Below are 16,871 nucleotides of genomic sequence, written 5' to 3'. Positions count from 1 at the left end.
TGGGAATTGCATAGTTGTCCTCTTCTGCTTGGAACATTCTTCCTCTACTCTTTTCTTGGGTAGTTCCTTCCCATTCTTTAAGTTCCAATTAAAAGATGTTACAAAAATAATAAAATAAAATAAATAAAAATGTGCAGTTATACATTTTAAATTCTAAAACTTATGTTTTGGGTGATGATATAATCTCTGTAAAACTGAAATACTTCAGATCATTGTATACAATAATTAGATAACATTAAACCATGTTTCCATGATATGAAGACAACTCAAATTGCAGTAATATTTTTCTAATATACTTTGGGCAAAGACCAGATAATAAACTGAAATTCAAGACTATGTTGTCTTTCACTTTGAGCAAATAGATGTAAATTAGCCTTTAAAATAATGTCAAAAGCCCTGTTACTTTTGAACGATAGTCCTCTGAAATACTCAGTTTCTTTTTTTTCTTTTTTTGATTCATACAGACAGGTCAGTTTCAAGGCAGTATTTTTATAATACGAGGATTACTCCTTACAGAGAACTTTATTGTAACTACTATTATGTTAAAATTATATTACTTCTGATTACAATGCTTTTAGCTATAAGAATACAACTAAGAAAAGAAATCCTTACTTGTTGCTACATCCTAGCTATTTGCACAATTTATACACAGAACTAACCCATCAATTCAATTCCATTATACTTAACAATGCTTATATACCTAGAAATGTTATAGGTAATCTAGGGGATATAAATAAATATATATCATAGTATTTTCTTTTAATTGATATATTAATTAGCTATCTACAAAAATAGTGACTATTAAAATTATATTTAATCAGACTTTATGATATCTGTCTTCAAATACTTTATGGTAGCAGAATATGGTGTAGATATTAAGCTTTTATTACCTTAAAGCCCAGCTAGAACTAATGGCAGGAGTTTATGAAAATGTAGAATTTTGTGTTAGTATATGGGATAACTTGATAAAAGTAAGAACTGTATAAATGTGAAATCAGTGCGCTTTAAATTTTTTGAGCATCCTTCTGCTTTGAGTATTCTAAAAGGGAGGTAATGGACTAATTTTATATGATAATTCAATGCAACTAGTACACTGCCTAATATGATAAAAGATGTTTATTGAAATCTAGTTCTTTTGATACAACTACACCCTTAAATCTATTAATCTAAGAACATAATGTAGGCTGTGTCTGTGCAGACTGTGGGCTAAGAGAAATGGGAGTAACCTGGACTTCCCTGGTGGCACAGTGGTTAAGAATCAGCCTGGGATTGCAGGGGACACGGGTTCAATCCCTGGTCCGGGAAGATCCCACATGCCGCAGAGCAACTAAGCCTGTGGGCCACAACTACTGAGCCTGCGCTCTAGAGCCCGTGAGCCACAACTACTGAAGCCGCAGCACCTAGAGCCTGTGCTCTGCAACAAGAGAAGCCACTGCAATGAGAAGCCCGTGCACCGCTGCAAAGAGTAGCCCCCGCTCACTGCAACTAGAGAAAGCCCACACGCAGCAATGAAGACCCAACGCAGCCAAAAATAAATAAATAATTTTATTTTTTTAAAAAAGAAATGGGAGTAACTTGTGTTATGTGTAGGCAGTGCTGGGGTATCACTGTAAAGGATATAAATTTTGAAACAGATTTTGCTGGATGGTCAACTTTGAAAAGGCAAGGCTGGAGGATATTTTTAAGGATGTGGTGCAGCATGTACAAAGTTTCACATGTACGGATGAAAAGAGTTAATTCAAAATATAAACACATGGAATATAAGCGCCTACTTTTTGTATTCATCAAAGGATATTTTTGTTATATTAAAAATCAAAATGAAATTCACTGACATTCTTTAGCAACTTTGACAATATCAACTAATATACTGGATTAATATACACTAAATATATGTAATTATCGAGTTTCTCTGCAACTACCTCTATCATTTACAAGATCTTTTGACAATTTAAGCACTCTATTTAAAGTACCTGTTAGGCACAGTAATTATTTTGTTGACATCTGTCTTCAATTTGCATGCAGATTACAGGTATTTCTTTGAAAAAACGTGTAAGGGCAGTCATGCTTGGCTTTTAACGAGTCTGACCAACTATATGGCTTAAGTGAAGTACAGAAAATGCTATAAAATAGAGCCATGTAGGAAAAGGGTTGGAGAAGTTGTAGAGCTTTCACGGCATGGTTTCATTATGTCCCTTGAGATGGTAGATTAATATTCATCTATAAACAATGACAAACAAGTATCTGTGGTTTTTTTTGGTTTTTTTTTTGTTTTTTTTTTTTAAATAAATTTATTTACTTATTTATTTTTGGCCGCATTGGGCCTTTGTTGCTGCATGTGGGCTTTCTCTAGTTACGGCGAGCGGGGGCCACTTCGCCGTGGTGCGCGGGCTTCTCATTACAGTGGCTTCTCTTGTTGCGGAGCACAGGCTCCAGACGCGCAGGCTCAGTAGTTGTGGCTCACGGGCCTAGTCGCTCCGCGGCATGTGGGACCCTCCCGGACCAGGGCTCGAACCCGTATCCCCTGCATCGGCGGGCAGATTCTCAACCACTGCGCCACCAGGGAAGCCCAGTATCTGTGTTTTATCATTTAAAAATAACTTTTCTGGGGCTTCCCTGGTGGCGCAGTGGTTGCGAGTCCGCCTGCCGATGCAGGGGACACAGGTTCGTGCCCCAGTCTGGGAAGATCCCACATGCCGTGGAGCGGCTAGGCCGGTAAGCCATGGCTGCTGAGCCTGCGCGTCTGGAGCCTGTGCTCCGCAACGGGAGAGGCCACAACAGTGAGAGGCCCGCGTACCGCAAAAAAAAAAAAAAAAAAAAAAAAAACTTTTCTTGCCTTGCTTTAGTGTCAGCAATTTGGGTAATTTCTCACTCCAACATCAGATAATTGAAGGTAACTTGCATTATTTTTCATCACTCTATCCCTTGTAAGTTCAAATAGCAGAGAAACTGCTTATTATCCGCTTGATATCTTGCCTGCAATTAGACCAAATCACCACAGGGAGGTGATGGTACCTCTAATCTGCTCCAAAGTTCTGAGGTTTGGGCCATATATTAGATTTTTCTAAATCAGCATATATATAATAGGAAAAGGCATTTCGGGAGGGAACCAAATGTAAGAAGGCATAAGAGAAATGTGATTAGAAACAGCATGTTGTATTAGAGAAGTTGCAAGGATTTCAGTATGGCAAGGTTATGCGGTGCAAATATTGGGTTAGGGGGAGATTGTATTAAAGGGACAGACGAGAACCAGAGAAGTGGAGCACGGTGCCAAGATCTGTGATTTAGGAAAGTATTTCTGGCATAGATATCCATGATAAACTAGAGGAGAAACATGAAGAGCAAGGAAGCATACTAGGAGGCTACTAAATTAATGCCGGAGGGAAATGCTGAAAATCTTAACCATAGCTGTGGTGATGGGGATGGAGAGAAGGGAATAGATACGAGGGATATTTAAGCACTAGAACTGACAACTATTTTTGAGACAAATATTTTCCCACTGCCATTAAAGTAAAAGAAGTTTTCCTCTTGACAAGACTCTCAAGAAAAGTTTTACGGTTTAGACATCACGTGAAATTGATACTCATAACAATGGTTATACATTACACAGATATCATCTTTTAACCTTTAGTAATGGCAATAATATTTACAGTTCTGGATACAGACTGCAAAATTTCCTGAGAACCAGTTTAAAACAGCTTTTTTTCCTATCTGACAAAGCATTTTAACAAATATTTTCCATAGATTTAAGTAAATATTTTCACCACATGATTATTATAATTATGCTAATAGTACCCAAAAGATAGAATTGCATTGTAAAATCACTTTATTATGAAGAGGTAGAACATAAACAACATTGTCTGCATTATTATTTAATGTTATCATTGAAATACAAACATTATGATGACAGGTTTCTTTCCCCTATAACTCTATACAAGAAGGTAATTAACCCTTAAAATATTGCCTAGGGGCTTCCCTGGTGGCGCAGTGGTTGAGAATCTGCCTGCCAATGCAGGGGACACAGGTTCGAGCCCTGGTCTGGGAAGATCCCACATGCCACGGAGCAACTGTGCCCGTGAGCCACAGCTACTGAGCCTGCGCATCTGGAGCCTGTGCTCCGCAACAAGAGAGGCCGAGAGAGTGAGAGGCCCGCGCACCGCGATGAAGAGTGGCCCCCGCTCGCCGCAACTAGAGAAAGCCCTCCCACAGAAACGAAGACCCAACACAGCCAAAAATAAATAAATAAATTTATATATATAAAAAAAAAAAGTCACAGGACAAGGCAGTTCCCATTCTACCATTTAACAGCTTAGAATACTATTCACATGTCATGAAAATTGCTAAACATTAAAAGGGAAACACTTAAAAAAATATATTGCCTAGATGCAAGCTGAACGTCAGTATTAGAGAACTGGAAATCAATGTCATACTATTTCACTCATCCAGAGGCACTATGGTTAAGAGCACCGGCTGTAGGGATAGACCATATGGGTAGACTGGGCAAGGTACTTCATTTTTCTGTCTGCCTCAGTTTTCCTACCTGCAAACTGAAGCATTGTTGTAAGGACTAAATGAGTGAATACATCTAAAGAGTAGTGCCTGACCTGAAGTCTGCAATCCACCAATATGGGTATTCATATCAACTGGCAACAATTTTAAAGCATACTAATATCTATTGATGCCTGAAGTTCTGGAAAAGGGCACTAACTGATTGGTGCTGAAAATGTAATGTTATTACAGATTTCTAGAACTCAATCAGGAAACATTTTTTTTTTTTTTTTTTTTTTTTGCCGTACATGGGCCTCTCACTGTTGTGGCCTCTCCCGTTGCGGAGCACAGGCTCCAGATGCGCAGGCCCAGCGGCCATGGCTCACAGGCCTAGCTGCTCCGCGGCATGTGGGATTTTCCCGGACCAGGGCACGAACCTGTGTCCCCTGCATCGGCAGGCGGACTCTCAACCACTGCGCCACCAGGGAAGCCCAAGAAACATTTATTAAAGAAAAGATATATATTCTTTTAATTTTAATATATTTTTTTTTTTTGCTGCATTGGGTCTTTGTTGCTGCGCACGGGCTTTCTCTAGTTGCTGTGAGCAGGGGCTACTCTTCGTTGTGGTGCACGGGCTTCTCATTGTGGTGGCTTCTCTTGTTACCGAGCATGGGTTCTAGGCACACAGGCTTCAGTAGTTGTGGCATGCGGGCTCAGAAGCTGTGGCTCATGGGCTCTAGAGTGCAGGCTCAGTAGTTGTGGCGCACAGGCTTAGTTGCTCTGTGGCATGTGGGATCTTCGCCAACCAGGGATAGAACCCATGTCCCCTGTGCTGGCCAGCGGATTCTTAACCACTGCACCACCAGCGAAGTCCAAGGAAAGATATGTACTTTTTGATCAAGCACCCCAGTCTTTGACATCAATTCCACACAAATAAACCCATCAGTATGTAAATATCTGACAGAGGCTGCTTATTTTTGCATTCTTAATAGTAGAAGCAATATAAATACCCAATTATGACACACTGATATTTTTGACACAGTATTATCTTTGTCAACTGACGTAATAAAATGGTTATTCTTAATTCCATACTCCAGACAGCCAAAAAGCATAGCAAACAATACTAGCTAGCATCTGCTTTAAACTAGCCATGAGGAATTTACCTGCTACTGTCAAGATATCTGAGTAAACCTCACATATACTACAGATGTGCATGAGGTAAGATGAAATTGTATTCTTGGAGATTTCATCACTACCATTAAAAACCTCTTCTACTGTAAGGGAGACATAAATTCTTCTAAATATTCTTTTCACACGATAACATTTAATATTAATCATGTGATTTAACTAACAATGAGTGTATTTTCTCACTAACAAAAGTCAGCTGAAAAACCTCTGGTGATGATACCATACATGGCATAAGTAAAAAATAAAGCTTTATTTTATAGATCAAGTCTCATGAGATTATATGTGGTTGTCTGGTAGATTGTGTCCAGAAGGATTTGATTCTGTGGCCATATTTAGACTCACTGAGAAAAAAAATGCCATGATAGATTAGCAACATTTGCCTTGATGGTGGCATCAAACTCATGTGTTATTGTGACTACAAGCACGTAGGGAGAAACAAGAAGTCTGGATTGGGCTTCCCTGGTGGCGCAGAGGTTAAGAGTCCACCTGCCGATGCAGGGGACACGGGTTCGTGCCCTGGTCTGGGAGGATCCCACATCCCACATGCCGCAGAGCAGCTGGGCCCGTGAGCCATGGCTGCTGAGCCTGTGCGTCCGGAGCCTGTGCGTCCGGAGCCTGTGCTCCGCAACGGGAGAGGCCACAACAGTGAGAGGCCCGCGTAACGTAAAAAAAAAAAAAAAGTCTGAATCACGTTTTCTTAGATCAGCTGACATTAAAAACATTAAACTAATAGCATATTCATTTAATCACCTGAAAAAACTGATATTCATATATGATTTTCCAGACATTATTTTTGTTTGAATCAAAAATTTTTCAAATAACTACATACATTCTGTAAATTTCAAGCTTAAATTTATTAACAAGTAAGTAATTTAATGAAGAACAGGTCATTGTTCATGTGTAATTAACAAATTTTAAACAAGTGATACCCCTAAAATATGCTAAAATTTGGCCACATTACATAATTAGGCTGATTTTTTTCATGTAGTTCTTCCGTCCATATATTTTGTCCAATATCCGAAAAGTATCTATAGAGTATATGAAGGTAAATATTTACTTATAAAGTTGTTTAATAACTTGGTTCCCATTAAGTAAGAGATGAATGCCTAGAAAAATGAGTTAACAGCGTGATGCATTTTAATCAATATACAATTTATGTTAGTTCACAATAAGTATTTGAGTCTGTATGATTTACAAGTAATAATAAGCACCTTCCATTTTAAGAGAATATTCTTACAGATAAATGTATTCTTTGGCAAAGCATGGTATTTCACCACATAATAAACTGTTTTGTTAATTCAGAGTATAGGTATTTACTTTGCCCATGTATTCCTTTTAAACAATACTATATCTTACAGAAAAACCCGAACGAACTTTTTGACCAAGCCAATATAATTGAATGACTTAGCTGACATTGTTATAGTGGCTGGCAGAAAATTAGGGGTCGAGGCAAAATGTGTCTTTTTATGTCCTTTTTCAACATGACTCTAACTGCAGAGAAGTGAGCAAATCCTTGTTGAATTTAATTAAGCTTTATGTAACTTGATTCCAATGTAGATGCACCACACAAGACAGCAGCGTGGAGCCTGACTTTGAAGGCTAACCTTTATCATCGCCATTTTCTATGATACGCATTGATCACTAAGACCACCAACCCACGGCAACAAAGCAGGGGTGAAAGTACTGGAAAAGGGAAGAAAAACCTTACATATCTTTGGGGATAATTTTTCCTGGTAAAAACTATTCCCTGGAACTAATTCTACCTCCTTCCTAAATATGAAAACATTAAAGAATATATCACTACATATGTTTATGAAAGCATTTCAAATAAATGTAAATCATAAGGATAATGTAGACTATGGCCCTCGGGAGCTTGCCGGTATTTTTCAGCACTTTTACAGTATATCAGAAATGTGATCTCTTCAGCAAGCAAACTCAGAGCCAACGAATACATCTTTATTTCCAGATTTCCTATGTATCAGGGAAGGTTTTAAAATCTGGATGCTATTTTTTAAAAAAATCAGTTACTTCAAGCTGTTATTATGAATAGTCTACCCCAAAAATGAACTAAGTAAGAGTTTAACAAGCTCTTTTTCAAAATTTACAATTAAGGAAATTATCAATTTGGTCTTCAAAATGCAAATGCCTCCTTTTTTTTTTTAGAATAATTGACCCAACCCTTCATAACTGTGCAGTAGGAACACGAACAGCAAGTAACTACCAACTCAAGGCATGTCAAATTCACCTGATACTTAAATGGACAACATGGAATTGAATGTATAGCCACTACCGTCCACAACCAAGATGTGTTTATAATGGTAATGTTATTAACCACAGATAAAGAAATGCTTTTTAAATGTCTCTCTAAAATAAATATCACTAATAGGACCATGCAGATATGAATGAACTAATGAATGAAGAGAAGGGCTTGACGGTCATAGTTTAAGTAAATTCTCCAACTCAACCTCAAAGGGGAAAAAACAAGTCTTATTTCATTGCTGGTTTTTAACCACGCTCATTTAGTTCAATACTAAATACGCTTATTACTGGCAATTTTAATATTTGGGGGTTTGATAGGGGACAATAAACAGCACTCTTTTCTCTCCCTGAGTTCTCGATTAGAAAAGGAGCCACAGATGGAGAGCAAATAACACCCTTTACATAGTAATTGCTAATACAGAGGAAAAGTACTTCAATGCGTGGCAACCATGGGATGCATCAACCTTAATCCTGAAATTAAACAGACCTTCTAGCCATAGGAAGAGTTGAACAGCATAAGGCTCCTCATATTATCATGGAAGTTATTGCAGAGGCATAGCCTACTCTTGTATGTCTTTTAGTAGAATCTATACCTTCTGGAGGCAGCCTGGAAGGAAGAAGGAGGAAGGGCTCAGCTCAACTAGGTCCTTCTCCCAAAGTCACCTAACAGGTAAATCACTCTTCCTAACCTGGGATGGAATTCGAACCGAATACCGTTCACTGGAACAGTAGAGATAGAAGCTAAGAATGTTACAAGTGCAGTTTTCTCCACATAACAGAAAACATTAAGACGGAGAAAGAGGTTGCGCCTCAAAACCCCAACAACATCTTTAGTTGGTCAGAACTACAACAGACAGGTTCTCTAGATCCCAGGAGATGGGAAAATGCAATGTTTTAACTGAGCACCCTGTTAAGAAGTAGTCTCTTTTAAGTTTCTCATTTGAAAAGTTAAAGCCTACATAAAGATCATTTCATCATTATTCTTACATAGTAAAATGGCAAAAATAAACATATAATTTCTTCCAGTGGCCAAATATGGGATGAATATAGAAATATATCTTATTTTTCTACAAGCTACTTATCTTAAAATATGTATCTCTCTAGAAAACTGATAACATTCGATTTCAGATATAGATATAAATATAGCACTCACTTTATTTCCATAACACTGTATTTGTGAGGCTTAAATTATTATGTGCTCTGTTGTTTAACTTAGTACACAGTGATGAATGATAAAATAAAGCACTTCTCAAATCAATTAGATATGGGAAAACTTTGAAATTACACATTTATTTCTTTATCCCATTAATATCAATCAGTACAGAGAGACAACATGCAGAAGTTGGTTCTCTATATGTTTAATATTTTTAAGGTAATCACCCACTGGATTTGAAGTAAGAATCTCTCCCTATTCTGTACATTTACAAGAAATAAAATCTACTTTAAAAAAGAGAAGCAAGCCAAGGGGAGGTACATCAAATTCTTTTTATGTTTCAATCATGAAAAGGATACATCAAACAAGAAGACTTCCTAGTTCACTTTTAAAGACTTATTAAGATTTTCTCTGGAAGAATTTATAATTAAGGCAAGTGATTTAAAATCTCAAAGAAGTTACAGACCTTGAAATGTTCTGCCAATTAGAACAGAAAAAAATATTACAAGTGTGATTTTTAAATATATATGATGCACATCAAATAACTTTGATGTTATTTATCTAAAGATGATATGCTGTATGTTTATACCTGTATAAAAGTTAATAAAAACTATTTTGAACTTGTGGATTCATTTTTTTACCTACTTTTTCCATGTATTGATGTTACAGGAGAAAACTTAGACAAAGATCCCTGTTTCCTGAATATCAGTGCCTACAATGAAATCATGATTATATATTTCTCTCTAGTGAGTAAATAATACTTTTCATTAGTTTGCATTAAGTAAATAATGTACTGCCTCTTGTCAATCAATAAATTTTGCTAGCCTAAAGCACTTTTAAAGTTAAATTCATTTTATTAAAACAAACTCATTACTATGTACAAGCTCAGTATAAACTAATAGTATTTGCCTTTATATTTATTTATATATTTTACATTTAATTCAACTACTTGAAAGATACCATTTTAAGGGTGGTATATGAATAAAAGAGAGAGAAAATAGAAAAATATACTATTGTTTTGATATTGTTGGTTTAGTTACTTGAAATACTTGCACGAAAAGACCTATCTATTAACTTGTAAGCAACTTAAACCCCTTGAAAGACTTGTTAGCAAATATATAAATATACACATATTTTACATATAATAAATATATATCTATATTAAATAATATTATATCTCTATATATTACATAATATATATTTAAAGGATTTTACCATATGTATGTATATGTATATATTTATACACATTTGTACTTATATATGTAAAAATATATTTGTTACAAAGTATTGGAGCACACTTCTCAAATGTGACAGTGAAATTATAGTTTAATGGCTATATAAAATAATGTAAAGTGACTTTTATCAGAAAGCACTGTTTAAGCCAAAATTTAGTAACAAATTAAATTCACTAAATGTTAGCTCAAGCTCATCATTTAGAACTGTACTGTCAGGGTCTTTCAAATATGTTCAAATAAATGCAACTCCCTAAGAGTAAAATATTCCACTTAAACTTTATATATGTGCCCTGTACATATACATTTACAAGAAGGGAGGTTCTATGATTCCATGGGCTCAGCAGCAGCTCATTTCCACTATCTGCCAAGAAATTAAATTCCACTTCTACTTCATCCTAGAGATAAGCTTCTTTAAAGTTTATTTTAGTTTAGTTACAAAATAGATAGTATTAACAGGAACAGCATATGCATATATAGTTCAATAACAGAGAAGAAGAAATAAGCCAGAAACCAATGTATATCTGAAATGGTATTCTTACCAAATTTAAAAATATTACCTGCATCTTCAAAAAATGTCCATCATATTAAAAAGTTATTTGGGGACTGAAAGTTTTAGCACAGTCATCATATTTTAAAAATGGGTACCAAATAAAAACATGACTTTTAGACTTTTAGGCTACTTTTTGTCTTGTGATGACCTCTCCTGGTTGAGTTGTTCATTATCTTACTTTCGTGTAGTTACCATTTTTTCTCTCCTTTGGATGCTTTTAGTATTAAGAATTTAACTATCTAACTTCTTCAGAGCTGCATATACTATAAATACAATTTTTCATTAACGGTAGAAGTATAAATTTAAAGTACTGAGTACGTGAAGCTCATTCTAATCAGTAAAATCAATATCATTCTTATTTATTTAATTCATTTCTAGGATGGGGGCAACTTTGAGTTTTGGTCGCAATTTAGATTCAAATGAAAGAAAAAGTCATATTAATTAAGCCATTACATGTTTTCAACAATGAGGAATAAGAGCTAAATAAATAATCTGAATAATTGAACATAACTATTAACTATCTTAAAAGTAGTGGTCTCTGCTCTTCCCTCTTCCCCTGTTGCCAAATTCTAAGTTGTAAGAACTAAGAATATATTTCAGAAATGACAACCTTTCCATTCTTAAAATATACTAACCCAATGACTGAAGGTAAGCCATTCTTGACATACGGTGAATTTTTCAGATTGATTCATTATAATTAAAGTAAACAGAAAGATCAGGAAAAACTCTGGCTGTGAGGGCCTTCAATCCGTGAACATAGTAAATTGAATGTATAATAAGTTTATTTTCTGAGAAAAGTGGCAATTAGTTCTATATAACCAGACCTTGACATGGAAACTGAAATTTCATCAGAATAGTTTTCTCAGAATCTAGTAACATGTTTTTATGTAAATATTAATACCGAGCATTAATAGCTGCACAATTTATATTTAAATCTATAAAACTGACATTAAATATTAATAACACATCATGTTTTTGAGGTTTAATCTACTTTGGAAAAAACTATAAAAATTCATTTCAAGTTCATTACAAACTTAGATTACCAGTTAGTGGCTTCTCTATCTTTAAATGCAAGGAAAGAGAACCAAGTACTCTACTTAGGAGAATATGTCAAAACAGTAATACTGGTTCATCATATGATAATATTATTTAGTAGATCCTTTAGCACAACTTATGAAGTCCTTTTTCAACATTTATTCTTATCAATATTTACTTACACACTGGAGTAAGAGCATTAATATTAACATATGGACAAAGATGCATTAATGAATCCCAGGATCTGATAGACAGAGATAGTACTACTTCATATATGAATTCTGGAAAACACTAAACTTTTTTTCCTGCATGGAAAACGCTTATTTTGAAACTCTAAAATCTCCATGATGATTCTTTAACAAGTCGTCCATTCTCAGAAACAAGTATGTCTTATGAATATTACCCTAAGATTCCTACAGGCTATCTTTCTAGTATTTAACTCTTTCTGAACCAAAGGAGCGCTCATGCATTTCCTCTCTAGATGCACAATACGCACTTCTAAAGCAATGCAGACGATGGGCTGGAATCTTCCATTTCTTTCTACTCTTTCTAACCTCACGAACAAATGAACAATCTTTTCTAGAAAAACTAGCCAAAACACACAGAGATAAACATAATAAACAGCATCATTTTTTCTGAGAACTCTTTTAAGAAATCTGTTCATTACCGCATTAATGCTATTTTGCACTGACTGCCCCAAGTCCTAGACTGCATTGCACTTAGCTACCAGAGAATTAAAGCAATTTCAGCTACAGTATTGGATTCACTGTCTTCCATTATAATAAGCAAGTACTAAACGGCCATTAACTTGGGGCTGGGGTGGGGGGGGCGAACAGAAGTCCATAGGACCCCAAAAGACGCTCCTTTTTCACTCCCATAGCCGTGCTTATTTAAGTTAAAACCATAAATAAAAATAAGAAACTTATTTTTGCCATGTTTTCACTTTTCATTCACTGACCCACCTAAGCAAAAGGCAATGAACTTCCTCTACACAAACACACCAAAGTGGAAGAATAACTCCTAAGATGCTGTCCCCGACACTAATCACTCTAACCGAGCAGTTGCCAACCAATCTCCACGGCCAGAAACAACTTTCTAGAAACATCGCCCGCTTCAAAAACCCTCTCCCCGCAACCCGGAGCGCGGGGTTTGGAGTGTCCCCTGCTGCAGTGGCCGCAAGTGCGTTACAGAGGAGCCACACACACACATCAGGCTGCGACACCTCAGAAGGCACCTCCGAGTTGGTACCCTGGGGTGGAACATCAATGCGGCACTGAAACTGCTCCAGCGCGGAGCGAGCTCGCGGGAGGGCTACTTACGGGACGTGGCGGGAGCCGTCCAGGCTCTGCAGAGGATGCTGCCGACCAGCCAGAGCGAAAGCGCTGCCCCGCAGCCGGCTCCCCGAGCCACCGGCATCCTTCGCCTCCTGGCTCGCGGTACTCCAAAGGCTCGCTGCGGAGAGACGCCGTCCGTCTCTCCGAGGGGTTCTCGGAGGGAGACGGGCCGTCCTCAGGCACGACCGAAAGCCAAGCCCCTCCTACTTCCTCCTCTTCGCCCCTCACCCGCTCCGGGCTCCAGTCCGGCGGGGCTGGGAGCAGCAGGGCGGTCGCAGCCTTCTTCTTCTCTCCGCGCGGGTCTTGCCTCTTGCTCTGCGAACCAACGCCAGGGGGAAGAATTCAAACCGAGAAGGAAAGGGAGGGGGGAGCAGAGGAGGGGACACCTACCCCGCCCTCTCCCTCTCAGGGAAAAAAAAAAAGAAAAAAAAATCACCAGGGGACGAGGCGGAAAACCAGAAGAGCGGAGGAGCAGAGAGCACGCCGGAGACAGCGGTGCTGAGGTCGCCACTGCGGGCGAGCGCTCCCCCGGCCGCTGGGCAGCGTGACTCGGAGGGGCTTCCAGTCGCCTGCCAGCTCACATGGAGCGACTGTGTTTGCGCGGAGCGGAGCACGCAGCCGGGCCGGCGGACGGGCGGGCGCACGGGCGGGCACACGCACGGCCTCAGCGCGGCGCGGCGCGGGGCAGCATCTCCCAGGCGGTGCAGCGCGAGCAGCGGCGGCCGCGGCCGGAGGGCTGGAAACGCCGCCGCCAGCAGCACCTGCGAAGCCGGGCGGCGGGCGAGGCGGGGGGAAGAAGCCCTCCCTCCTCTCCCCCTCCCCAGGCCCCTCCCTGGCTCCTCCTTCGCCGCCGCCTGCTTCTCCTTACCTTACCCCTCTGGCTGTCACAAACCTTCCGCCCTGCCCTCGCCTCGCTGGGAAACAGAAGAGAGGAGGAACCCAGGGGCCCGGGTCCCTCAGCTGGGGCGCGGGCCGAGGAGGGAGGCGCGCGCCTCTCCCCGAGCGGGAGGCGGTGCTGAAGTTGGGAATTCGCAGTGTGATCTTGGAACCCGGCTCCAGCCCTGACTGCCCCCCACCCAGCTGCAGGAAACAGAACCCCTTCGCTCGGATGCCTTCTTCTCCTGTCTCTCCTCCCCTTCAGATAGAGATGGTACAGGCCCCGGGAGCTCCGGCCCCCCGGGAACTAGAATCAGGCGCCCGACAGGCAGGTCTTCCGAGTGGTCCTAACACCAAGTGACGGAGCTGAACATCCCGACTGGAGCAGCAGGGACTGCAGACGCCGCTAATGCAGATGTTTTCAATATGTAATTAATTCATACTCAGTACACATGCACACGTACACCCAACACTCGCTGCTGCCGGGAAAACTCCATTCAGGCAAACGCGCACACAAACAGATACAAACACAAAACTGAAATCAGCAGGCATACGGGTAACTACTTCAAGGTATCTGATGCATTGCAAGTACGAAGAATTACGAATATCTAGGGAGAGCCAGATTTTCTTTTCTCATTCAGATCACTTCAATAATAAATCTCAGGCTCTTCTCCCCAGCTCACACCTCTCCACACACCATCCTCCATACAGTTTCCTTCCAGCCAGTCTACATATAGTACTGGGATTCTTATATCGCTGCAGAACCAATCCTTTCACTTGACTCTACTGACACAGTTAAGAATTATTGGTCATCTAACTATCTAACGATGTTTAGGGAGGACTAAGGAGGAGGAACCATGTCTTTCAATGTTATGCCGTGAATAAGCATTCGCCTTTCAAGATAAATAAAAAATTTTTGGAGACTTGCCTACTCCTGGAATATACTCTGAATTTAATATTATGGTTATTTCTCAGAAAGGTCCACTGTAAACAGTGCTGTGCTCACTGCATAATTTGTACGGTGGTTATGGGCCTGATTCAGCATTCTTTATTAGAGCTTTGTTTCCTATTGATTTAAAGGGATGTTTTGTCCTAGTAAGAACTACAGATTCGGTACAATCTGGAAAATGAAGACACACAGAGATGACTAACAGGGGAAACTGCATCCTTGTGCTGTAAAACTCGCCTCCTATAAAATGATACAGTAGATGCATTCTTTTGGCATATAAAATGCCCTTTTTCTATTTTAATTCCCACAGACTGTCAGAAGTCAATGAGCGCTTGCGAAAACACTGTGGTAGAGAACTGTTGTCAACCATTTGTAAGAACTCAAAGAAACCAGTCATAGGAAAAAAATACTGTGCAGGAGCACAACTTTTCAGAAGTCAATTTTTAAACTATGTCTGTCTATTTTAACCATTGCACTAAATGCCACTAAAGTAGTGTTCAAGTTTTTTAATAGAAGAATAAAAGTGGAAACAATTGAAAGTATTACCATTTCAGTCTCTCAGTGGATGCTATTCAGTGGGTATCTATTTCAAGCAGGTTTGAACTGAATCCATCTATTAGGGTACTGAGTTTAAAAAGCTGGCAGTAGATTTCTATTTAATTGTTTTGTAACAGAAAATGACATACCTGACGGTGTTGCTTTCCTACAAAACTTCTGACCAGTTTGTAATCATTTCTCTTAAGGAGTAAAAACAAACAAAACAAAACTTTGTTTTAATGACACATGTAACCACCCTGCATCACCACTGTGCTATATAGTATGGTCTTACTTCATGCCAGTGTGAACTAAGACCCTGCCTTCATCAATTTTCAATGTACTTTGACATGTTTGAAAGTTAACAATGTCACATTCTTTGTAGTGCAACTACCTTTGCTTGAAATTTGTGTTAACTAGATACGGACATTGGAATTCACAATTATACTTAAAGAAATAAGACTTCAGTAGTTTCAGGATCAGACATTCCTTAGATTCTAATGCTACATTCTCCATATCCACTTCACCCTTTTCATCATTAGATATTAACATTAAGAAGATTCTTTTTGACTTCAATTATAACTCTTAATGAGAAGGTAGGAAGTACTAAGCCCATTTGGCCTAGTCAACCTTTAAGAACCTGTAAAAGTGAGAAGCCAAACAATAGATTCAGGATACTTCTACCAGAAGCCTATTAGATATAGTAAACATGGACTGTCTTATTCCAGAGAGTGAATTCATCATGGATATGTGCATTACATTGTATTTGAAAATAATCGAAGACAGCGTATGATGAAGTGAAATGTTTCTTTAGTTCAATATAAGAATATAAGGTCAATCAAAGTTTGAGAATAGTAAAACTAAGTGGACCGAAGGCACACAAAGAGAAAACAAAAACATGATGAGGAAAGAAGTTGGGCAAGTTGTATTATTTTGGAAGTGAAGTAATATAAAATAAGAAAGGATAGACAATTCCTGTTTCCCACCACTCACGTCCTCTTTTCTTCTTCTACAGAAATTATTGGGCTTATTTTTTTATATTAACATGACCCCATAATTGGAACAAGTTATTGCCTCACAAGCAACATATTCATCCTTCATTTATATCTCCAATATTTGTTGAGTTTCTACTATTATTGAGCTGGACATTGTGCTAGATGCTGGGATTATACCTCTGAGTAATCAATAACACTTTTGACCTCAGAGTTGGTGGCTAATGATTGAATAAAGAGACCAAGATAAATATGCATAACTTTTATACTGACATCTATTC

At 38.7% G+C, this 16,871-nt stretch overlaps 1 protein-coding gene across 1 annotated transcript in view; it reads right to left on the bottom strand.

Annotated features, from left to right (window-relative positions):
• The window catches only part of LOC309810307 (contactin-associated protein-like 2), a gene marked incomplete at both ends in the record, with an annotated part of 946,489 nt that overhangs the window by 912,494 nt on the left and 17,124 nt on the right, over positions 1–16,871 (bottom strand). The window contains 5 exons of the mRNA XM_082632267.1: positions 13,225–13,413; positions 13,468–13,554; positions 13,676–14,000; positions 14,108–14,254; positions 15,751–15,801. Coding sequence (XP_082488393.1) covers positions 13,225–13,413; positions 13,468–13,554; positions 13,676–14,000; positions 14,108–14,254; positions 15,751–15,801 — 799 coding nt within the window. The remainder of the gene's footprint in view (positions 1–13,224; positions 13,414–13,467; positions 13,555–13,675; positions 14,001–14,107; positions 14,255–15,750; positions 15,802–16,871) is intronic.

Source organism: Mesoplodon mirus, assembly GCF_964341445.2.
Source record: "Mesoplodon mirus genome assembly, chromosome: 9".
In the NCBI taxonomy this organism is placed as follows: Eukaryota; Metazoa; Chordata; class Mammalia; order Artiodactyla; family Ziphiidae; genus Mesoplodon; species Mesoplodon mirus.
This window is presented reverse-complemented; position numbering and strand designations above follow the sequence as displayed.